The following is a 23,542-nucleotide window of genomic DNA, read 5'->3' on the forward strand; positions in this document are numbered from 1 at the left end:
AGGCCCCAGTGGGTTGTTAACCAAAATGCTGATGTTGGCCCACTCTGCGTGTTGCGGGAAGGCCAACGCCGCGCCCCGGCGGGGTCAGGCCTGGAGGGGCTGTGGCTGGCGCCCGCGGGTGCAGCCGGGCCGGATCCTGGGGCCTGGGGTGCCCACAGCCCGCGGCCCCCCAGGGCAGCCGGGGACAGGCAACTGCCGCAGGGCCGGGCCCCGCGCCTGCACCCTTGGGGATCCCAGCACGGCACAGGATGCGGCCCCCCAGCACCGCCACTGAGCGGGGGGCTGTGGAGTGGGGGGGGCTGGCCCTGACCGGGGCACGGGGTCTGGACCCCCTGGGCCGGGCACCCCCAGGCCCTGCTGGCCAGGGCAGGGGGTACGGGGCTGCTGCTGCCGGGCCTGCCGGGCCGGCCTGCCCCTGTGGCTTTTTCTGGTGGTTTATTTATGTACTTAAGCTATTTCCCCCTCTTGTGATTTACTTCTTTATTTTTTATTTTTTATTTTTATTTCTATTTTTTTTTTAATTTGTGTTATTTCTATTATTATTTGTGTTACTTCCATTATTTCTATTTCTATTATTTCTATTTCTGTATTTATCTTTTTATTATTATTTTTATTATTTCTCTTCTATCTTTTTATTCTTTTTGTCGTAATTTCATTATTATTGTTGATGTTTTTATTGTATTTTTTCTTTCTCTTTTTGTTGTATCTTATTGTATTTTTGTTATTTTCGCTGTTCCTTTCCTGTACTCTCACCGTTACCGTCACAGTCTCCGTGCGTTACTCTCGCTGTCCCCGTTCCTGTCCCGCCGTCCCGTCCCGCCCCCCCCAGGCTCCCCCCGCCCCCCGCCCTTTCTCTTCGTGCCGCGGTTCGCTCTCCCTCCGCTCCCCGCCGCCGCCGCCAGGGGGCGCTCCCGCGCCGCTCCCGCTCCCGCTCCTCGCCGCGCGCGGCCTCGCGTGCCCGGCGGGTGCGCGCTGACGTCAGCGCGCGCCGACGTCACGGCGTGGCAGCCCCCGGTGCCGAGCGCGGCGCTCGCAGTCCCCGCCGCAGCGCCGGCACCGGAGCCTCCGCCGCGGGATCGCGCCCCGCGCCCCGCCCCCGTGCCCGGCCCCGCCCCGCCGCAGGATGTCGGTACCGGAGCCCGCCGGCGGCGAGGAGGCGAAGCAGGCCAAGGAGGCGGAGGACGCCGAGAAGTTCTCCTTCATGGCCACCGTCACCAAGGCGCCCAAGAAGGTACCGGCACCGGCACCGCGGGGCGCAGCCCGGGGGGGTTCTCCCGGCACGGCCACCGGGGGCTGCCGGGGGGGCCTCGGGGCCGCGCCGCCGGCGGCCCGGTGCTGGCCGCGAGGTGCTCGGCGCCGCGCGGGGCCGCGCAGCCGGGGCACGAGGTCCCCGCGGGGCTGAGGGCCGGAGGCGGCCCCGGAGGCGCCCGGTCCCCGCGGCACGGCCCTGCGGGGGGGTCGCGGCCGCTGCTGCGGCGGAGGCAGCGCTGCCTGCCCGGGCTGGGGCCGGGACCGGCAGCTGGAGGCTGCCCCGTGCCCGGCGCGCTGTATCCGGGCTGAGGACGGAGCCCGGAGGAAGGAGCGGAGGAACGTGGAGCTGGGATCTGCCTCCTGCAGGGGGGGCCCAGCACGGCTCGAGCTCAGGGGTTGTTTTTTCCTTTTTGTTGCTGTTGTCTTCCATGAGGCTGGGAAGTTACCAGCGTGCGGCTGTGGCCAGCTGAGCTGGGAGGAAGAGCAGTCTGTGAATCCTGAAGCATCCCGCAGGGCCAAAAGACGTGCAGGAAAAAGAAATGCCCCGTGTGCCTAGGGGGGGACCATCCCAGCATCCTGAGAGACGAGGTTTGCTTGTTCCTGGGGGGTGTGGGGCAGTTTTATTTCCTTGAATTTGCTGCTGTACACGCAGGCTCCTTGCACGGTGTGAAGAGCACCCGTCCGGCTCTGCGGTTGCTGCGGCCTCTCCCAGCTGGGTGCTGATATGAAAGGCGCCCTGAGCAACACGAGGCAGTGGAGGCTGATAACATCAGCAGGCAGCGAGATCTTGGGGATCGTGCGATGCAGCTGAGGTCAAGGAACAGAATGCTTCGGGCCACTGTTCTCCTTGCCTGGCTAGTTCCTGCAAATAGAGCTCGGTAATGGTGAAGGCGTTGGCAGAAGGATAAAAGGACGGGACGGGAGAATTGCCCTCCTGAGATAAGGCACTGACTGCCTCCAGCTCAAGGCGTTTTCAGATGCCTTCAGAGCAGGATCGCAATTAAACCATTACAATGCCTTCCAGTTTTAATGCAAGTCAAAGCTGCTTATTGCAGTTCTCAGTGTGGCCTGCGAAAAAGAGGGCTGAGAGGTGATTCACCTGCGTAAAGGTGGGGGATGTCGTGCGTGGCCTCCAGGTTTTTGGGCTCCTTGAGCTTGGGGCTGCAGCTCGCATCAGATGCTTGGAGGTGGGGGGGGAGGGTGGGACTATGGCCAAGCCGAGCACAGGCTCGGTCTCCTCTGCATGACCTGCTGCTGAAGGGATTTTCAAAGAGGGGCTTTGGCTTGTTCTGGTGTTTGGGCAGTGCCAGCGTGCAGCGGGAGGGCTGGTGTGAGCCTGCCCACGTTGCCGTCCCCAGCTTGAGGCCCCTCTTGGCCTGAGGGGAGGATCTCGGGTGCAGCTGGAGCTGCGTTGGCCCCATAGATGCTGTGCAGTCTGCGTCTCCCTTGCCTTTGGTAACGCTGCCCCGGGCACTGGCACGAGCCCGAGCAGCGCAGCACACGCAGAGGATTGCTGACGTATTTTTTCCCCTCTTGTCATTGAGTTGTTTAAGGTGAAAAAGTGAAACAGCAGGAGGTAAGAGATTAAAAGATTAAATATGATCAACTCTGGATTTAAGTTGGAGCCGCAGCAGTAGAGGTGAACAGAGCTATAGCCTTTATGCAGAAATGCGTCTGGTTTTCCTCCAAGATCTGGGGTTGCCTGGCTCCACTGAAACTCCTTTTTTGCTACTGTTTATGGGAAATTGGTCTGTCAGCAAGATAACACCAGCTTTGGTCAGAGTGAGGCGGTTCCTTGGTGGGGAGTGGTTTAAAGGCAGAGGTGAGTGATGTTCAGCCTTGTACTTTTTTCAATGTGTGCCTTGATGTTGCAGGGGGATTCTGGGGACACTGAGGCTTGTGTCTTGCCCAGGTTAAGTGAAAACGGGCATGGGGGTGAAGGAGAGCTGAAGGGTAGGGTGTGCTCTTCCAAAGCTCCGTGTGTGCCTGGGCATCTGCTCTTCTCCACCCTGGGGACCCACAGGTGCCCTTGGCAGCGGTTTCTTTTCCAGTCTGCATCAGCTGCTCGGCAGAGCCTTAAACTCCTGGCCGTGCTGCGCTGTGGGTGCCCTTGAGCCTGGGGGACGTGGCGCCGTCCTTGGGGACTGGTGGCAGAGCAGGGGATGGCTCTGTAAGCCCTGTCCCTGTTCGTGTCTTCAGCTGATCCATGCCGTGTCCTTGTTGCGCGGGCTCGGGTGCCCACACAGGCTGCGTGCCCTTTGCGTGCCTCCCTCCTGTGCAGCCCGCTCCTTCACAGGCGGGTGCTGGCGGACAGACAGACAGACGCTGTCCCTCTCTGCAGACAGGTCTGCTTATTCATGCAGCTGGAGCGTGAAATGGGCTGCGGCCTCGGACTTGCCCTCGGGGAGGTGAGAGCCGCACGGCAGCCCTGCACCCCGAGCAGCCGGCGAGCCCGTTGCTGGCCCGCTGGGGTCGGTGTGGTGTCCCTGCGGATGCTGGTGCCGGAGGAGTCCTGCGGAGGCTGCGCGGCAGGGGATGCTAACGCACAGCGCCGCAGCTTTGCAGTGGTGCTGAGCCGGAGCCGCGCGGGGGTGGCAGGCGGTGGGAGCAGGGGACGGAGCTGCCGGTGCCTGCAGTCCCCTGGCAGGGCCGACGGCTGTCCCCCGAGCATCCTCTCTGCTGTGGCTTTTTGAGGTCGCCTGCGGGGCTGCTCTCCTGCTGTTGAGCTCTGCCTGACCTTGCTGCGGTTTGCTGCTTTCTGCGCAGCCCCTTCCCGAGGCTGGGTTTTCTGCCGGTCCTGACTTGTCTCTGGTCCCTGTTGTCCTGCCGGGGCCAGGTGCTCACAAATTCGCCTTCCCCCTCGGTGTGCAGGGGGGATAGGGCTGCCCTTGTGTGCACTGACACTGCTCCTGGAGTCACTTGTTTTTCCTCTTTAATTTCATCCCTTAGACTGACAGCTTGTAAATCTTTGTCTGCCTTTGTGAGCTTGTCCATGGCTCTGGCCACCACCTCCTTTGCTGGCTGTTTAACCAGACGTGGTGTGCTTGATTGTGTTTGCTTCCTTGCCCAAACCATCTTTTGGTTTCTCATCACCTTCTCCCAGCAGGTTTTCCTTCCCATCTAGATGCCAAGACTGGGATGCTGCTGGAGGGCTGCTGCTCTGCAGAGACCCCTGCGGTGGATCTGGCCTTTTTCAGGGTGTAGGGAGGCAGTGAACACGCTGGGTTAGAGGGCTTGGGGCTGATCTGGCTGGATCCCTGGCGAGTGCAAGCCACGTGGGTGTTAGGAACTGAGGTGATTTACTTGGCGGTTGTTCAGGGCTGGCAGCAGGCAGGTCACCGGTGGTGCTTTATTAAATGACAGAATCTTTAATTATTTCTGATAGAAGTTGCTCTTTACATGTATGTCCTTTTCATCGCCCTGACTTTTTGGAGAGTCTCAGTGATGTATGTAAAGGAGGCCTCTGCTTGTGACCCAGCACTTCTGCAGGGTCAGAAAGTGCTTAATTAATTAATATTGAACTGAAGAGCAGGAAGAAGGGAGACTTCCTGGGCTCTGACACAAACCATCTTCAAAGTGATGTGTCAGGGTGAAGCACCTGAAGCATCTCAAAAAGCGTCTGTGATTCTGTGAAAACAGACAAGTTTTGCTCATCTGTTCTCCCCCTCCTTCAGCACATGAGGTGGGTTGTTTCCGCGCTGCTGGAGGTGGAAAAGGAGGTGCATGTCCCTTCGCAGCACCATCCAAAAGCAGCTCCTGTCCGTTGATGGTGCAGGCGTCGGGGCAGTGTGCCTGAATGGCACTGAGTCTCCTGGCCCCTCTGGGAGCCTCCTTCCCTTCCCTCTGGACCCTGGGAAGCCTGCTGGCGGCAGGAGGGTGCTGCTTTCCTTTGGCCTCACCCCAAATGTGCAGTTGCCTTGTGGAAGGGCTTGCCTGCGCCGGTACTTTCTTTGGGACCTCATCCTTTTTTGCTGCGCAGATGCCGGAGCCTGCTCTCGTGCTCCCTGCTGGGCCTGGGGTCTTGCTCTGGAAAGCAGCTCCTTGAGGCCAGCCTGGAGGTGCCCTTGCAGATAAGCAGCCGGCTCAGCACAGGGCTGTGAGCTGAGGACCCTGCCCAGATTGTTCCTCCCAGGAGCCAGCACGTTCCTTGTCCCAGGTGTTTGAGCAGTGCTTAGTCAAAGAGATTTGCTCGTATCTGGCCGGGCCTTTTATCATCAGCAGTTTCCTGCGGGCAGTGCTGCTGTTTGCAGAGGGCTTTGCTGCGCTTTCTGCTCAGCCCTTGGACTGGGGCTGCTTATCTGGGGGCTCTGACCCGCGTCCACCCAGCAGGTCGTGGTGACGGTGGAGGCGGCTGGCCCTGAGCCCCTGCCGCTCCCGTGGGGCGCAGACCGCAGAGGACCTTGCACCAGGGCTACAGCAGCACGCGGCCTCCCCTTCCCAATGAGCGTGGGGACAGTGGCTGGGGGCTGCTGGGGGGGGCTCTTGGAGTCCCGCGGAGCGAGGTGGTTGAGGACCGGGGCGGGAGGTGGGAGCTGGAGCCGTTCGTGCCTTTGGGAGGCCACCCTGGTTGCCCTGTCGCGTTGGGCTGCTTGAACTCTGAATTTTAATTACACTCGGGGATCAATACGGTGGCCTTGGTAACGAGCTTATTGCTGCTGCAGAATCTGTTTACTTCAGGTTGGTGACAGCCAAAGAACTTTGGTGGCCGAGGACATGATGTTCCCGCAAGTCAATCAGGGCGCGTTGTAATGCGGGTGAGGCTCCCCAGCCCTCGGCAGGGGGGACGGCTGCTCCTTGGCTGCTCCTTGCCTGCTCCTGGAGCCCGCTGGCAGGGCCCGCGGGTGCTGCTCGGCTTTGCGGGCCAGGCTTTGGGTGGATGCTGGTTTACGAGCGGGGTGCGGGCGCAGGGAACGGCTCCTTGCAGCCTCTGCAGGGAGAGGGAAGGTAGGCGGCGTGGAAAGGAGTCTCCTCGGGGCTTTGCCTCGCTGAAACTTCCTGATGGCCTGCGGTGTGAGGATCAACCTGTGCCTGCTGTTTTCTCTCTTCTCCTTCACCTCCCTGCAGGGAGCCCTGAATATTACAGTTTTGCACCATGGGGAGAGGCTTGTGTGGAACCTGGGCAACTTCTGGAGTGAAAACATCTGGCTTGGAGCTGTCTGCCTCCTGCAGGCAGTGCAGCCTGTGTCTCCGTACGTTTCGGTTCCTTCTACAAATACTCTCTGCACTTGCTGTCCCCTCAAGGAGAGCCAGTTCACTTCTTAGCCCTCCTGCAGCCTTTAACTTAATGGAATGAATCCTGTTTGCAGGAGGCTGTTGTCTCTGCCCTGGCATGGTGGGTTGGTGTCCGGGAGGGTGACGTGCGTCCGTCCTGGTAGCGAGCCCTGAGCAGCAAACTGCCTGCGCTGAAGCCTGGTGTTCCTCTCCTGCCTTGCAGCCCCTCCAACCAGATGCAGCAAAACACAGGACTTCTCTAAGGCTGAAAGAGTCCGTGTGAGTGAGAGGCAGCTGTAGGTGACGCATCCATGGAAATACCATTGCGAGGGGCCGGTGGGCAGTTGGCCAGGGCAGGGAACACGAGGAAATGGAAGAGCTTGTTGTTACATTTCCATCTGCATGGCTATTTCCCGACTTGGTGAGATGTGCTGCAAACGGGCCGCGTCTGTTTTGATGCTGATCCTGCCAGGCATTTTTCTCTAGAGCCAAGGCACCGGGATGGAACACCTTTTAAGTGTGGCTGGAGTCAAGGTGGGGTGGTGTTTGCCATATTCATCTCTTGAAAGAGCAAAAAAGGTCTTGAAATACTGGGACTCAGCAGGCCAGTTCTGGGGAAGAAACGGGGGCAGATGGGACACTCACTGTGCAGGGAACCAGGGCTGAACAGGCTGGTTTGCTCCCCAAGCACACGTGATGATGCCTTAGGGTTAGGGAGAGGTTTGGGGTTTTCTTGTGTTTGGCTGCTGGCTGTGGCTAACCCTTGCTCTGGCCTGTGCAGTGGGGCTGGACTCAGCGCTTCCTCATGTTCCCGTGGTCTTGTCCAGCTGTGACTGTAGACGAGTTTGATTTAATTCAAAAATCAGAGTTAATTACTGTTACACAAACAAGTTTCTGTGGCCTTCAAGCTCTAAAGTGGCCAGACACCCCCTTGGGGCTGGTAGTCCTCCATCTGCCTGCCAGCCCCTGTGGATGACTTAACCCAGCAGGGGGTCTCCAGTTAATACCAATGACCTTACTGCCTGTACCTGTGGTTTGCCACAGGGGCACAGCTGGGGCGTTGCTGCAGATGTGCTGCTAGGCGGTAAGGCTGTGATGTCTTTACACCCCACAGCCAGCTCTGAGCGAGAAGCCCGTTGAAGACTTCTCCCAGGGTGTGCTTTCACTGTTTCCAAGCCTTATCTGTCCTCTGCATCCCTTGCTATCTCTGCTGTGTGAGCTAATTAGCTGACCCAGCAAGCAGAGCTGATTGCTTTTTGCACTGTGGAAGGTGATGCTTTCCTGCCCGGGTAGCCACAGCCCCACGCTGCACCATGCTGGTTTTCTAGGGTTAACCTCTGAAACACCATGGGCGTTCACTGCCCTTAAAGATTGTGGGTATCTGACCTGTGCTATCCCTCCGCGTTACAGCGGGAGCGATCCTTTGCCTCGATTCCTGGAGTCCAAGGACCAGGTGCCTTATCTGCTGGGGGAGAGCTCCTGGCTCCTGCTGGAGGGAGCACACCTTTGACCTCAAGGTGTTTATAAGGCAGCAATTACTCCCAGTTACTCTTTAACAGTTGGACACTTAAAATCGCATTTACTTTATTTAATCCTGTGTTCTGTTTATTTTTCCCTTAACTAGCAGTCACAGTGATTCCCGTGATGGCTGAAATCTTGTGGCGGTTTCCAGCCTATTAACCTTTGGAATGGACCCATTTTGTTCCTGGTGTTTCTTTTCTACCGAGCACTGGGTCTCGTGTGAAAGTTCTTAATTTTCCTCTTGTACTCATGGAAACTTTTTTTTTCTTCCCAGTGCTTTACCCAGCCATCCCTCATCTGCCAGTGACGGATGGAGGCTGGTATTAGGGCTTGGCTGGTTTACTTTGCCAGGACCTCAGTGCCCTTTATTTCCTTGTCGGGAACGGTGTGAAGGTTTCCAGACAGAGGCCTGGCTGCGGTTCCTGCTCAGGGAGTTGGCTCTGCCTTGCCAGTAGAAAAACCTGCCCCGTGAGCCCTCCTGGTGCCAAAGGCACAGATTGGAGTGGCACTGAACGTGGCGATGATCCCACTTGGGTCTGCAAAGTCGAGTGGCACCCTTGGGTGGTGAATCTGCCCAGCAGCTCTTGGTGTCAGCGCACTGAAGCCCTTTGAGATGCCCTCTAAGGTTTGAGCTGGGGAGCTGTCATGTCCCCGAGGAGTTGCAGGTGAAGTCCTCTGGTTGTGGAGGCCGTGCCTGGAGCTGAAGCAGGTCCTGCTCATGGACATCATGCCTGTAGCCCGTGCCGTGCCCCTGCTTGCTCTCCCTTGGTGCTCTTCCAGGTGTGGGGAGGTTCGGAAGATGCTGATGTTGATGCTGGGCTGTTCTCTCCCGTGTCCCTGGCTGGCTGTGTGTGGGCAGCAGGCAATGATGGCTGAAGCCCTGGGCACTGCTAACGCACCTGCTGTCTGGGTCTGCCCTGCCTCCTGCTCTGGCTGGGTGCCTCTTGCTGCCAAACTGATTGGAGCTGGCAGTCGGGTTGTGCCATGAGCTTGGCCACAGCCTCCTGCGAACTCGTGCCGTCCCTTGTCTGCTAGCCTTGCGCTGGCTCGCTTGGCCAGAGCTGGGAGGAGGTGAAATGGGCTGCTGGTACGAATCGTGGAGCCAGATGCACCTCTGAAGCCCTTCTGAAAGCCTCCACTTGCTGGAGGTTTGGGGCAAGGGATGGTGAGAGGTCGAGGTGGAAGCTGCTTGCTGGCTCTGACGTCCCCATCCAAGTGCCTGATTTTTTCCTCTTTCCGTCAGTCCTTGCAGGATGCTGCAGACTAGAAATGCCCCCTGGGGCTGGATAACCCTTACAGGGTAGGAACCTGAAAACACCTGTAGCTGCCTTAACGGTTTCTACCACAAAACCATGTGTGTCCCGTTGGGTCCTGAGCAGGATCCGTGTCCCCTGCGTGCGGGGGGCTGCGGCCAGCCCACAGTGGGTCCATGCCCCTCGTCTAGATGCTACTGCCCTTTGGGAGGCCACGGGAACGGGGCTGGGCTAACCCAGCCTGCAAGTAGGGCAGAGTGGGTCTGAGGACAGCGGCAGCGCTGCTTGCTCGGGGCTGCTGCCAGCGATTGTGGCAGGAGGCTGCGGGTCACTTCGGGGAGGGCTGTTTGCTCCCCATTAGGACATTTTGGTCCTCTCCAGACCCTGTGGTTGCAGGAGCGGAGCCCAGAAGAGTGCCGTCCCCTCTCTGGGGAGGTGGCCCAGGCAAACCTGCTGCTCTGCTCTTCTTATTGACCTAGAAAAGAAGAAAAGCCTCAAGCTGTTTTTTTTTTTTTTTTCCCTCCTCTCCCTGTTGGCTGCTGTGTAGCTGAAGAGACATCAGCCCCTGGGGTGCTTTTTCCCTTTCTTCCTGCTGCATTGACTGAACGTGATGACTTGCTTCTGAAAATAAGTGAATTTAAACAATTGCTGTTTAGAAATGTCCAAGCTCACCAGCACGGCAGGACTCGGCTCTGCATGAGAAAACAGTTGTGGCTTCCCTGGGGGAAACCGTGCTGGGGGAATGGACTTTCTGCAGACAACGAACCCTCAGCAGTAGCCTGGGTGTTTGAAGCTTCCCATCTCCAAGCCTTCAGAACTCAAAAAGCTGCTGATAAAGTCTGTGTGCCTTAGCAGTAGCTGAGTGTAAGTGGTTTTAGGTGGTTTGCTGCTTTCTCATCATGTTTGGAGCTCAGAGCCTGTTCTTGTCCCCATTGTGTTCCTGCAGGGCAGAAGTGCCTGCAAGGGCACCTTCCTGTCCCAGTGTGGCTGCACCATCGCTCACCTTGTCTGTAAGGAGAGGGGAAAAAAAGGGGTAAACCCGGTGGCTCCCTTCCCTGGGGTATGGGGGGAGCCTGGCGCCGCTCCCCAGCATGTGTCTGTTCCCTGTGGAGCCCGTGCCTGGGAGAACCAGGTCAGCGCCTGGCCTGGAGCTGGTTGATGCCTTTTCAAACCCACGTTCTCCTTCCACCGCCCAAGGCTGTGCAAGGCACAACCAAGCCGGAGGGGTCCCTGCCCCTGAAAACAAGTGGCCGCTGTTGGAAGTCGTCGGTCGGCGTGGGGATGGGTGCGGATGTGCCAGGTTTTGCAAGGGGAGAAAATGTACTTCAGCCTTGGCGGGGGTGACTGAGAGCCGGCAGCATTCAGCACTGCTGGGCTCAGATTTGGCCAGCTGGTGTCAGATCCTACAGGGCTTCTCCCTGAAACCCTGCTGTACCAAGCGAGGAGCTTGGTGCAGGGCTTGGTGCCCATTGGGACCCCGTTCCTGTCTCCTGCTGCCCAGCCCGAGTGGGGAAGCGATGCTGACCTGCCGTGGAAAACACACGGGCTCTGTTCTGGGGCGTACTGTGCAGAGAAATCAGTGCTCTGTTGCTTTGTCTCCTTGGTCGTGAATTGCTGGGCCGAAAAATATTTTCCTTGCTCTCAACCATTGTGCTCCACCCGGCTGGAAAAGCCGCTTCCAGCAGGATGGAGGCTGGGACGCGGTTTGTGAGCGTGCCCCCTGCAGCCAGGCATGGAGCCCCTCGCTCCTGCTCCCCTCCTGCCCCTGCCAGCCCGGCGTTGTGCGGCTGCCTCCGCAGCCCCCGGCCATTCGTTCAAACTCCTGGGACATCCACGGGATTACGAGATTTTCTCCTTTGCTTTAATGCAGCTAGAGAGTCTGGCACGTGGAAGGTAACGCGCTTCGCCTGGCCACAGTGCCTGCTGTCCCCCCTCGTCTGCCTCTCGGCAGGTTGCCGAGGCTGCGTTAATTTGCTGGGTTTGGAGGAGGTCTGAGGTGCAAATGGTGCCTTAGATTTGGGAGCTGCTTGCGATGTTTGGTGATAATTTTAGACAGGGCAGATTTTGTTAAGCTGCAGAGTTGAGATGAGCCCTGGTAAAGCCACGGCAGGGATTACTGTGGTTAATTCGGCGCTTGGTTTCCTTAGCAGTGATTTTTATTCTTCCCTGGATTCTGACTGGTTCCAGAACTGCGTGCTTCCCCCAGAGTGGGTCTGTGCCCTGGAGCTGGCTCAGCGTCCGCGGCCAATCCCTAAGGAGGGACCAGAGTCTGGAGGGGACGGCGGGATGCGGTGGCAGGTAGAGCTCGCCTGTCGTGGCAGCACGGGCAGAGCACTTCCATGTCCAGCCCCACCTCCTTCCCATCATGGCCCAAATGTGCTTTCCTCCAAGAAGCCATCCAGGCCACACAGATGCTGTGCCCCGGCCTGGGGGTCCGATGTCGTGGATGCTGTAAGCAGGGACAGATGTGTGTCTGTGACCTGGGCTGCAGCAGTGAAGCCTGGGTTATCTGTTGGTTTGTTTCTTTTACCTCCTAGGTTCACACCTTTCCTGGAAATGTTTTTCTGAGATGGAGAAAATTCCTCAGCTAACACTTTAAGCTGTTTTAATGCCAGCAGCTGTTTTATGGGGCATGTTTACACCCTCTGGTTTGATGAGCTGCCAGAGGAAGAGTTGGGGAGGACAGGGTGGAAATCTTGCTGTGCTGATGTTGCTGCTCTGTTTTCACCCTGGAAATGCCCACCAGCAATTTGCCGATGCAGAGTTGACGCAGGCCTTTCTCCGGCTCTCTGGTGGAAGATTGACCCAAGCGACAGACGTTGGAACGGAGTCCAGCAATGCCATTCCTTGGTTGGGGACCTGCACAACAGCTCCAGCCCCGAGGACACTGCTGCTACCTGCCTGACGCCACTTGCTGGAAGCGTTCCCGTACCTCTTATCTCCTGGCATCCTGCAGCTAGGATGCCCTCAGGTTCCTCCCTCTGTGCTGAGCAGCCTAAAAGGATTGCAAAAACAAACCTGCAAATTCCATTTAGCATTCTTTTTCCTTCCACTAATGCAAATTCATGCAATTTGTGTCTGAATCACACGGCGTCTGCTGGGAAGGCTGGTCTGGGCAGCAGATGCCAGGCTGTTATGTACCCAGTGCAGAGTTGCTGGCTGAAAACCTTTTAGCAGCAGCACCCACAGAAATGCCTGGGATGCTTGCCTGGGAGCGCTGAGGGACTTGGCCTGCGGAAAGGGTGTCTTCAGCCTGTCTTTGGAGGAGATGCTGGGTTTGTGTCCTTCACCCGCGTACCCTCCTGCTAGCTTGGACTGTGCAGTGGGCTTCGCGTCCCTGCTTCCCCTCCTGAGCAGAATACCAATGCTGCTTTTGGCTCCTCAGCTGCCTTTCTCCAGAAGCTGTCTCCATTTTACAGCCCAAATAGCCGTAACAGCACAGCAGCCGCCCCGTCTCAGGCTCTGCAGATTCTTCCTTTCTGGGACAGATGGTCTCAACTAAATGGCTTCATTCTTCTCCCCATGAAGACTGTTTGCCGCATCAAAGCTTTTGGGGAGCTTTTGGGGTTATTGTGACATGGAAAACCCCTCCTTGAGGCCACTGTGGCTTGTCTCTTTCCATCATCTTGATCTCTTCAGGACTCTTCTCGAGGTCTCCTGGGTCCGTAGGGATGCTTTGTTAATCCCACTCCCTGTGATGATGTTTCATCCCTGTTAAGTGGCAAAATTAAATCCTGCAGCAACATGATCAGAGGGAAGAGACCATGCTGGGGGTCTTGGTCAGCAGGGTGGGGGTCTCCTGCCTGGCAGCATGCCTGGGGGGTGGGCATCAGCCTCTATTCCTAATTCCCTTTAATCTCTGCTGTCTTTCTCTTGCAGAAGCAGCAATAGGGCTTTTGCTGCCTGATCAGACGACATGTCAGCAGCAGCAGAGCAGTTTGGGGCTGTTTTTCCACTGCTTTGATGAGCCAGCTGTAGGTGCTGGAGCCTCGAGTTGCCTCTGGCTGAGCTAGGAAGGAAGGGTGGCTGATTTAGGACTTCTTTTACAATGGAAACATCTGTAACACACAGGAGATTGAAAGTCAATGCAATGTCAACTGCTTTTTGTTGAAATGTTCTCTCGTTAGGTTTTCCCCCTGCTTTTAGTGTTGCTTTTGGAAGAATGTGCCATGTTTTTAACCTGCGGGATGCCCTGCTCCTGAGAAGGAGCCCAGAAGCACCAGGGATCTACTTTTCTAACAGGACCACCCCAGCTTTCTTGCCGCTGCTGCATTTTCAGGCAGGACCAGGTGGACCCGATTCGGGCAGGGGCTGCTGGAGCCTGGGCTCCTCTGAGCTGCGTGGGGACCTCTGCCTGCCCAGTGCATGTCTGGAGGGTTGCACAGTACTTGTGTTGTGTGGGCAGTCAGACCTTTCCTGGAGGAGTGTTGTGAGTCAGAGAAGGGCTGAAGGGGATGTTTCCAGGCCTGCTGAGTGCCTTTTGTTTTTTTTTTTTTGTTTTTTTTTTGTTAACTTCAGGTGTTAGGCGTCAAATTGGCTTTAACCTTCCGGTGGCAGAGCTGACTGGGCTGAGGAGGTTCAATTTTGGGCATCTGTTCATAGCCACAGATCTGTTCCTTGATCCATTTGGTACTGCTCATTTCTGTGTCTAGAGCAGTCAGGGTGGACTGAAGGGAGCCCTGGGCTCATATAGCCTGGATGATGGCATGCCATGAGGAGCACCTGCTGACTTAGAACTTCTCTTCCTTTGCCTATCTCAGCAAATCCAGTTTGCAGATGACATGCAGGAGTTCAGCAAGTTCCCGACCAAGACTGGCCGCCGGTCCCTGTCCCGTTCCATCTCACAGTCTTCCACAGACAGCTACAGCTCTGGTAGGTTCTGGGCTCCTCGTGCCTGCGCAGCTGTCTCCTAGGTCTGGTGTCAGGGCCACATGCTGCTTGTACCAGGTGTTGGGATGCTCCATGCTGCTGGGTGGTACTCAGATGTGGAGGCTTTCTCAGGCTTTCTGAAGTTCAGACATTGATTTTTTTTTTTTCCTTTCCTTTTCTCTTGGTCTTTCTCTAGCAAAAGCTTTTTTTTTTTTTTTTTCCTTCCCTACGTGTTGAGCGCTGGGTTTTGTAGAAATCTAGAAATCCAGCCTGCAGAAGATGTTGGGGAAGGGATTATGCTATTTGATTGCCTCCTCTCTGGCTATGTGGACTTCATCCATATTCCACAAAGCTGGGTTTTAACTTACCTGCCTTTGAGAGGTTTGTATTTTGGTGAACCAGCCTTATTCACTCTCATAGTTAAACTTCAGTGCATCACTTAGCTCTGGGTTATTTTAGAGAATGAGAGTGCAAAATCTCTATGGGCATTGGCTTTCCTTGTGAAATTTGTAGTTAGAGCCATTGGCATGTGTGTGCATGAAAGCCGGAAAGCAAAACAGAACAGAAACCTGCCCAAAGGGTGGGTTGGAAAAGGGTCCCTGGGGTGACGTGTGCTCCTCTGTTGGCTTTAGCTGCCTCCTACACAGACAGCTCTGATGATGAGGTGTCCCCCCGTGAGAAGCAGCAAACCAACTCCAAAGGCAGCAGCAATTTCTGTGTGAAGAACATCAAGCAGGCAGAGTTTGGACGCCGGGAGATTGAGATCGCCGAGCAGGGTAAGGGAGTGTGGGATGTGAGGGGTTTGTGGGGCTTGTGGCCGGGTCCTATGCCCACTGAGGGCAGGAACTGAGACGAGGTGATTCCCAAAATTCTCATTATGGCCTTGGATAGCTTGACTGCACTGTCTCCCACCCCCACCCCCAAATCAGCAGATGATGTGGAGAAGAGCTAGACGCAGTAGCAAGCATTAACAACGTGTTGCATCCATCTTCTAATGACAGCGAGGGCTCTTGTAGGGTTTAATGTCCTAGTGGCTCTGGATGGGAAACCTCAGTGGGCAAGGATCTTGCAACGCCTTCAGAGACACTAAAACTGACTGCCCCAACCCCCTCCCTTGGGGCTTGCGGGAAGCCGAGTTACCATTTCCCGCAGGGCTGATTGGGTAACTTTGCTTTCAGGCTCCTTTTAGACACATGCTACAAAGCCAGAGAAGGGGAAGACAATACAGGCACATTTAGAGCAGCTCTTTTGAGATGTGGCAGCACTGTTTATGTCTTTATGTGCTTTTCCTCGGTGTAATTCTGCTGCAAGACTGGTGACTCCGTAGCTGGGGCATATTGGTTACCTGCCATGGGCAGTGCCTGCTCTTTGTTATGTAGCTGGGAGGATGCTGTGTCCTGAATGGCTCTGTCAAATGATGGGTGATGATTGTGTCTTGATCCCAGTTTGGACAGAGCAGTCAGACCGGGGATGGGGAGTTTTCTCACTGGCTGTATGACAACTACAGGAAGAACTGTGGGGATGGATGTGTCCTGTGAGACCACTGAGAGGGGAGCAGGTCTGGCAGAAAGGAAGTCCTCCAGAGTAAGCCATCATTAAAACCCCTCTTTTCCTTTTGCAGATATGTCTGCTCTGATTTCACTCAGGAAGCGAGCTCAAGGGGAGAAGCCTTTGGCTGGAGCTAAAATTGTAGGCTGTACACACATTACAGCACAGACTGCGGTGAGTGGCTGCTTTTTGGGGGCATCTGGGGTGGGAGAGACAAGCTTTTCCCTGGAGAGGAAAGTCTCTGAAGTCTCCTATCCTGGAGGAATTGGTGGAGGCACCTTCACTTTTCTGGTAACCTCTCAGAGAGGTTCTGCTGCCTACATTTTCCCAGGGCGATGTTTGCTGAAGCCGGTCCTTGGTCAGTTCCTGGCTGCCCATAGCACAAGGCTGTGCTCGGGCTGTGCTGGTGCTGTGGCTCACCCCGCTGTCTCGCAGGTGCTGATCGAGACCCTGTGTGCGCTGGGAGCGCAGTGCCGCTGGTCTGCCTGTAACATCTATTCCACCCAGAACGAGGTGGCGGCCGCCTTGGCAGAAGCAGGTGAGTACAGCTGAGCCTGGGTGAGCAGAGTCCCTTCCAGTCCCTCTCCTGGCTCTGTGGCCTTGTTCTAGGAAAGGGTTGGACCAAATATCTTTTAGGGAGGGATAAGCAGGTCTGCTGTTGGTGTGGGCTGGGATTTGATCCCTGCGTGGCCCTCCTGTCTGTGGCTTTCCCAAGCTGGCCAAGCAGAAGAGAGCTCTGCCAAACTCAGCGGGTGCCAAGGATACTCCTCTTTCTCCTTCTAGGTGTTGCTGTGTTTGCCTGGAAAGGGGAGTCAGAGGATGACTTCTGGTGGTGCATTGACCGCTGTGTTAACGTAGAAGGCTGGCAGGCCAACATGGTAATGAGCCTTCTTCCAGCCCTTCCTCTGTGGAGCGGTCACTGGGGACTCCTCACCCTTCCCTTCCTGGGGCTGTTCCTAGGAGCGTGCTGGGGCTGCCTTGGCACCTGCTGGTGTTGCAAATGCCTTCGAGACCCTGCTAAAGCGAGCGTCCTGCAGAACGGCAGCTGGAGCTGGGCTGGGGGCCACCGTGAGGGTTATGGGAGCTGTGGAGGCAGTGTCCAGAGTTGTATAGCCCAATGGCATGGGAGCATCTCCTGTCACAGCTGCCAATGAGCTGAGAAATCACAGGACCTCTTTCCCCAAAGGGGCAGCCCCATGGGAGCTGCCCCAGCTGCTGCTGTCTTGACACAGATCCCATCTGCAGGGGTCTTTGAGGGAGACCTTTCCCTTGCTGAGAGCCAGTGATGCCACTTGCTGCCTTGGCTTGGGGTCTGTGATGACTAGTCATGCGAGAGCATGTGGCACAGGGCTGTGACAGCTCCTGTAGCCTTTCCTCTTGGCTGTTTGCTTTTGGAGCACGAATGTTGTATCTTCCTTCTAATCTCAGACTGTTTAGTTAGTGCTGTCTGTGGTCATGTTTCCAGGCTGCAGAACAATAGCAGGGGCAGAAAACCCTGCTAGGGTTCATCAGCTCCACACAGTGGGTAAGAAATCCTCCCTTCCAGAGGAGACCCTGAATCACTGGCATCTAGGAGAATCTGGTAGTCCTGGTCCCCAGTCTTCAAACAGCCAGTCCCCAGGCCCAAATAGCCTTCCATCAGTGCCTGGAGATCCTTTCCATCTCTATCCCCATCCTGTCTCCTGAAAGTGCTGTTCCCAGTGGAAAGACTGACTGCCCCATGCTCTTACTTGCCTGTTCTGTAGATTCTGGATGATGGTGGGGACCTGACCCATTGGGTTTATAAGAAGTACCCCAACATATTCAAGAAGATTCGAGGGATCGTGGAGGAGAGCGTGACTGGTGTTCACAGGTAGGAGGTTTGGGAAGGCTGATCTGAAGATCTCTTATCCAATTGCTGCTTTCTGCTCTGACCTGGCTCTGTCCTCTTCCAGGCTGTACCAGCTCTCCAAGGCTGGGAAGCTCTGTGTCCCAGCCATGAACGTGAATGACTCTGTCACCAAACAGAAATTTGACAACCTGTATTGCTGCCGGGAATCCATCCTGGATGGGTGAGTCCATCTCTTTTCCCCATCCCCACTTCAACTCTTAATGGTGGATTTGGCTCTGGTTGCTCTTGAGTGGAGACTGCGCTCTTTGCTGCTTCGCCCTCACTGTGTGTTTGCAGGATTTGGTTCTGGGGCTCCTTGCTGTCAGCGGTGTGCGCCTGACTAATCCCAACACAGGTCTCTCTCTGTCCCCCAGCCTGAAGAGGACCACAGATGTGATGTTTGGAGGGAAGCAAGTGGTGGTTTGTGGCTATGGGGAGGTGAGTTTCATAAGCTGTGAGTCAGCCTCCTGCCCAGCTATCCTTCCCCCAGGCTGTCTCCTGCTCCTTCCCTGCTCAAAGGCCACTCACCTTTGCTTGATATAGGAGATCAGATCGGGTGAGCCATTATGGGGGAAATCATGCTAGAGCCTACTGGGAGGCTGGAGAACAAGCATCAGATTTCCCAGCTTGCCTGTAGATTAGCTGGGCTGTAAATATGACGGCTGCTGGGAGCGCTGGCCTGAATTATAACTACCCCATGGGTGCACCCATCTGCTATCCCTGGACCAAGTTCAGCATCCAGCCTGGCTGTCACTCTGCCTGTGACAGAGGAGGTGGAGGGGCGGGCTGCATCTTGCTGGTCGATAACGTTCTGGCAGGGGGGAATCGTACCGCAAACTTGTAAATGATTCTGCCCTGGCAGAGCACGGAGCCAGGAGCTGACACCTTCCCTCCATCTGTGCGCTGTCTGTGTGGGTGTTTATCTTCCTGCGCTGCAAAGGCCTGGCAGTAGCTGCAAATGCTCTTCCCGACAGGAACATGCTTACTAATTTATTTAGACACCAGTGGAACCCAGCTCTGCTTGACCAAGAGGTTGCACTGGCTCTTGCCCAGGCCCTCTGTGGTGCTGTGTGCTTCTCTAGCTGTGTTTTGTGCTGGGAGTTGTCATCTCTGGGGCCTGTCCTGAGTTTTACTGGATTTCTGCACATCAAGGGAGCCTTTCCACCCTCAACGGTTTTCCCTTTGGATGTGGGTTGGAGTCCCAGTTTGTCCTTCCTGGCTATTTTCAGTAAGTGAGGTTGGAGCTGGGTGATAAGTGAGGGTGTCTCTGGAGACGTTCCTTACAGCACTGAGCTGGCCCAAAAACAGGGCTGAGCATGGGCATGCGGAGACTAGCCAGCTGTTCGTGTGGGTAAGTGGCACGGAGACCAGGGTTTTGCTGGGATGTCCTGTGTAATTCTGTAGTGGACAGAGAGGGCTAGAGTTGGAGATGCTTTAAAAGGAGCTCTGCTCTCCCACATGCTGATGTGGGAAGCATGGGAAGCAGGATTTGTCCCCCCCATCAGTGCAGAACAGCTCTGAATGTCAAAGCCCTTTGGTTTAGGGGCAACTGCGGGAAGTACACACTAATCCATGCTCTGCTGACTGGGAGTGGGGTGGTTTTAGAAGCTCCTGGTGGCTGTGCTGGGGGACAGGTGTCCACGAACAGGGAGCTGGGCACATGGTACCCAGCAAATGGGGCTTCTGCCTTGCTGAGCTGCTCCTGGCATTAGGCAGAAGGGCAGCTGTAGTGTTGCCCAGCCTGGGATGTACTCTGGCTGTTTTGGGGAAGGGATTTCTGCACTCAGTGTGTCCTGCATTTGGCTTCATGCCGGTGCTTTGCCTCTGCAGGTCGGCAAGGGATGCTGTGCTGCTCTGAAAGCCCTGGGAGCAATCGTCTACGTCACGGAGATTGACCCCATCTGTGCTCTCCAAGCCTGGTGAGATGTTAAACGTAGCTTGTGAGCACCTCTTCCTTCTGCTCTCTGGCCTCCTTTGAAGTCTGACAGAGGCTAAACAGAGACAGGAGAATCTGTGGCTGATCTCGGGGAGTGTACATCTTTTTGGGGTGTGATGGGGAAGTACTGGGGTGTTTTCAGGACTGGTTCAGTGGTGGGATATCAGCTGCTAGGCACCTGCCTAGCTGGCTTGGGAAGACTGCTTAAGGGTTCCTGCAGGGCTGACTGAGTGTTTCATACATCCTCCAGCTCTTACAGCATTTGTGAGAGCAGGTTTCATGCCGGATCCTTTGCACAGCCCTTCCTCTTGCATCTGGCATCTCTGGGGGTGTGGAAAGGTAGCCTGGCTGCTGTCGTGAGTGATTCAGGGCTGCTCCATCAGTGTCTGGACACCTAACTGGGCAACCTGCTGTAGGGAACCTGTTTTGGCAGGGGGATTGGACCCGATGATCTCATGAGGTCCCTTCCAACCCCTACAATTCTGTGTGTGATAGCACTGAGACCCCTTCTGGCCTAAGGCAGAGGGGGACCAGGCTTCTCCTCCTCATCGTGGTTCCAATCTCTTTTTTTGCCAGCATGGATGGGTTTCGTGTGGTGAAGCTGAGTGAAGTAATCCGTCAGGTCGACGTTGTCATCACCTGCACAGGTAGGGATGGAGAAGGTCCTGGGTGACCCTTGAAGCAGGCTGGGAAGGAGCAGTTGTTCCCAAGCCGGTGTCTCAAGGGCTCTGGGGCTGTTTGGAGTGGAGGACAGTTTGTTGCCACATGTTGCTGATTCTACACCAGCAATAGCTACTCTGTGGGGAGAGTTTTTTCTCTTAACCCCCAGTTTGCTGTTTGATTGTGCTCTTCCCCAGCCCCTGGGATGAGGAAATGTTTTTCTGTGGCCAGCCAGGAGGGTGCTTGTCCTGGTTGATGTCCAGTTGATGTTGTCTCAAGCTGGGCTTCTCAGACCCAAGTGCAGGGAAGGAGAAATTTGAGAGTTTATATTGCCCTTGCCTTGGGTTCATCTGTGCCCTGCCACAGGAAACAAGAATGTTGTGACCAGAGAACACCTGGATCGGATGAAAAACAGCTGCATTGTGTGCAACATGGGCCACTCCAACACGGAAATCGATGTGGTGAGTGTGCCTACTGGCTGTGTCCGCCCTGTGGTCCTCCCACAGTGACTCCAGCCTCTTCCTCCTGCCCCTGCAGACCAGCCTGCGGACCCCTGAGCTGACCTGGGAGCGGGTGCGCTCACAAGTGGACCACGTCATCTGGCCGGATGGGAAGCGGGTGGTGCTGCTGGCCGAGGTGCGCTGAGAGCTGTGCTGCCACATTGCTTTGGGCATCTGCAGTGATTTCCAGGCGGGTCAGAGTTTGAAACAGTCTTAACCAGATAGAAAGGTGCTGGGATCCTTGGAACCTAGGAGGAGGTTCAGAGCGCAGGAAAGGGTTACTTGATTTTATTTTATTTTTTCTTGAGGTAAGGGAAGTATTGTGTACCACATGCAGCCATAGAGTATCTGGTTCATTCTTTTGAGCCAGGAGCCATTTCTGAGAGCCAAACACCGTCTGCATCTGGCTTTGACAAGGTTTCCCACGCAGCAAACTGGCTGGGTGTCTCCTCTTGCCTCTCAAGCTCTACTGGCACTAGGAGGGGCTCCGTTTTTAGGGACTGCAAAATCTCCCTGCACCAAATCTGAGGGGTAGGGTGGAAACTAAGACAGAGTCTGGGCAGCCTGGTCATGTGCATGGCCCTTGAATTATTGCCCTGTGGTTGTCCCCTGGCCCAGGGAGAGGGTAGAGGTGAATCATATCTCAGGTGATTCAATTTGCCTTGGAGGCAAGTTCAGCTCTCGGCACCCTTCTGCTGTCTCCTAGGGCCGTCTTCTCAACTTGAGTTGCTCCACGGTTCCCACCTTTGTCCTCTCCATCACAGCCACCACTCAGGTCTGTACACTGTGGGGCTGAGGGGTGTGAGCGGTGGCGTGTGCCCTGAGGGTCTTGTAAGAGCCTTGGGGTGGGGGCGGTTTGGAAGAAGCTGGGAACCCGCAGTGCTTGGGGTTGTGCTGGCACCACAGATGTGGTAGGCACCACCTCTTGGCTGGAATGTGGCTAATGATGGCGTGAACTTACTGCTTTGGTTACAGCTGGGAGATAACTTTTAAATGAGTCACGCTCTGTTCTGGCAAAGTTCCTGTTGTACCATAAGCAACTGGAGAGCTCCCTGAGCACAGGTTTAAGCTTACTTCTAAGCAAGGCTTTGTTTTGTCTTTGGAGTTCTGCTTTCTGTATGACAACAACAAAAACACATAACTGGAGTGACTCTTGGAGATCTGGGAGTCAGTGGTTAAACGCTTTTGAGCATCATCACCGTCTCAGCTGGGCGGACATGGCTTGTATCCTGCAGTTTGCCCTGACTCCACCTTTCCAAAGAAAACGATGATTGAATTTGGCTCTGCTCTGTGATCTGTGCTCAGCGCTGGCCACATGAGCAGCATGGTGCCGCAGGCAGCCGAGGACAGCACAGCCTTTATTCTGCAAGTGGTGGGAGGAAATTGTGGGGCTGCAAACACAAGGGGGGGACCAACGTCTGGGCAAAAATCACCGCTGCGATCAAGGGGATCATGCTAATTGTGGGGAATCTTCTTTTCCTCACACTTGTCTGTGTAAAGTGGTGGGGACAGGGGCTGTGTTTTGGACCTCATTCTCAGCTGCATGAACTGGCCCTCAGGAAGATGCAGTTTTATTTCTGTCAAAGGAGAGGCTGTGGTTTTTGGAGCAATGCTGCCAGCTTAAAATGAGCAATTCCTTTATTTTCAAGTGATGCAGCAGCCTTACGGTTTAAGGGAGTTATAGCTGCTCCCCTTTCCTTCATCCTTGTGTTCTGGATTTCCCTTGGGCATTAAGCCCTGTGCTGCAAACAGGCTGGGTGGCACCTCATCTCTGACCTCTCTGGTCCTCCCCTGGTGGTGGTGGGATCCTGGAACCTGGACAGGGATTCACCTTTGGGTAGAAGTACCTCCTTCAGGGCATTTTGGAAATGGTCACTCCCCTCTCTCAGGCTTCCAAACCTGATCTCGACTGCTGGGAGCTTTGTGCTAGTTGCAGGTGTTCAGTGCTGCCTGGCTGGTGGCTGTCCCTGACTGTCCCCGGTCTGTCCCCTGTGATCTCTGCAGGCTCTGGCTCTGATTGAGCTTTACAATGCTCCCGAGGGCCGCTACAAGCAGGACGTGTACCTGCTGCCGAAGAAGATGGGTGAGTGAAGAAACTGCTTGCTGTGTCCAGAGCTGCTTTATGCACTGACTTGTCCCCTGACTGATGGGGGGCAGCAGTTTTGGATATAAGGAGAAATTCAGATCTGGGTGGGACAAATCTTCCAGCTAGAGGATGAGTTCAGGGAAGCAGCAGCAATCTTGAAACACTTGCACCTTGTCCTCTTTATTTTCTTTAATGCTCTGTGGTGTGTCAGGTGTCCCTCATCCTGAAGCCTTCCTGCTTGGAGGCTTTCATGTGCCTTTTGGTGCACATCCTGCCCTCCTCGGCACCAGGGCTTGGGCTCAGCTCTGCCACTGGGTTGCCTGATGGTGAATTAGCGGTACTAAATGGCAAGGACAGCCCAACTAGACCACTGTGTGTTCCCCTGCCCTGCTGTGGTGTGATGAGTTCACTTCCCTCTCCTTCCCAGACGAGTACGTTGCCAGCTTGCACCTGCCTTCGTTTGATGCCCACCTGACGGAACTGACGGATGATCAGGCAAAATACCTGGGACTCAACAAAAACGGGCCTTTCAAACCCAACTACTACAGGTCAGTGCTGGCTGGATGTTGCTGGGGACATCGCTTTCCACTGGGAGCTCTGTGACCCCTCTGCAGATGGGAGCTGTGTCCCCAAGTGCTCATGGCCTCACTGTCACCTCCCTTCTCTTCTAGATACTGATGGACCATACCTATGAAGGACCAGACCACACAAGGCAACATGAGAGATTATTTTTAAAAATCATTTTTTTGACCTACTTTTTTTTTTTTTTTAAACCAACAAAGAAACCTGTTTTTACTTTTATCAGTGTGATTTTAAGGTCACCTTTTTTTTTTTTTT

The 23,542-nt window shown here is 55.4% G+C and overlaps 1 protein-coding gene across 3 annotated transcripts; it reads left to right on the forward strand.

The window, feature by feature from the left end:
- Positions 1-1,070: 1,070 nt before the first annotated feature.
- Positions 1,071-23,478, forward strand: AHCYL1 (adenosylhomocysteinase like 1). 3 transcript variants are annotated; one of them, XM_032203284.1, is made up of 17 exons: positions 1,071-1,231; positions 13,997-14,108; positions 14,738-14,881; positions 15,727-15,827; positions 16,089-16,191; positions 16,437-16,531; positions 17,399-17,505; positions 17,588-17,704; positions 17,898-17,961; positions 19,354-19,442; positions 20,036-20,106; positions 20,486-20,580; positions 20,657-20,755; positions 21,326-21,394; positions 22,624-22,702; positions 23,133-23,253; positions 23,377-23,478. In XM_032203284.1, exons 1-17 carry the CDS (start codon positions 1,124-1,126, stop codon positions 23,381-23,383), a joined length of 1,581 nt encoding a protein of 526 aa, XP_032059175.1. In that variant the 5' UTR covers positions 1,071-1,123; the 3' UTR covers positions 23,384-23,478. The 3 variants fall into 3 exon arrangements, with proteins under 3 accessions (XP_032059175.1, XP_032059176.1, XP_032059177.1); XM_032203285.1 differs by lacking the exon at positions 1,071-1,231 and adding an exon at positions 1,702-1,839; XM_032203286.1 differs by lacking the exon at positions 1,071-1,231 and adding an exon at positions 2,712-2,827.
- The last annotated feature ends 64 nt before the right edge of the window (positions 23,479-23,542 follow it).

This window comes from Aythya fuligula, chromosome 25 (genome assembly GCF_009819795.1).
Source record: "Aythya fuligula isolate bAytFul2 chromosome 25, bAytFul2.pri, whole genome shotgun sequence".
Lineage (NCBI taxonomy): Eukaryota > Metazoa > Chordata > Aves > Anseriformes > Anatidae > Aythya > Aythya fuligula.

Coding starts and splice junctions, on each gene's coding strand:
- AHCYL1 (XM_032203284.1), top strand. CDS start 1,124: ATGTCGGTACCGGAGCCCGCCGGCGGCGAGGAGGCGAAGCAGGCCAAG. Junction 17,506..17,587: donor AGCGTGACTGGTGTTCACAG/GTAGGAGGTTTG, acceptor GTCCTCTTCCAG/GCTGTACCAGCTCTCCAAGG. Junction 17,705..17,897: donor CGGGAATCCATCCTGGATGG/GTGAGTCCATCT, acceptor TCTGTCCCCCAG/CCTGAAGAGGACCACAGATG.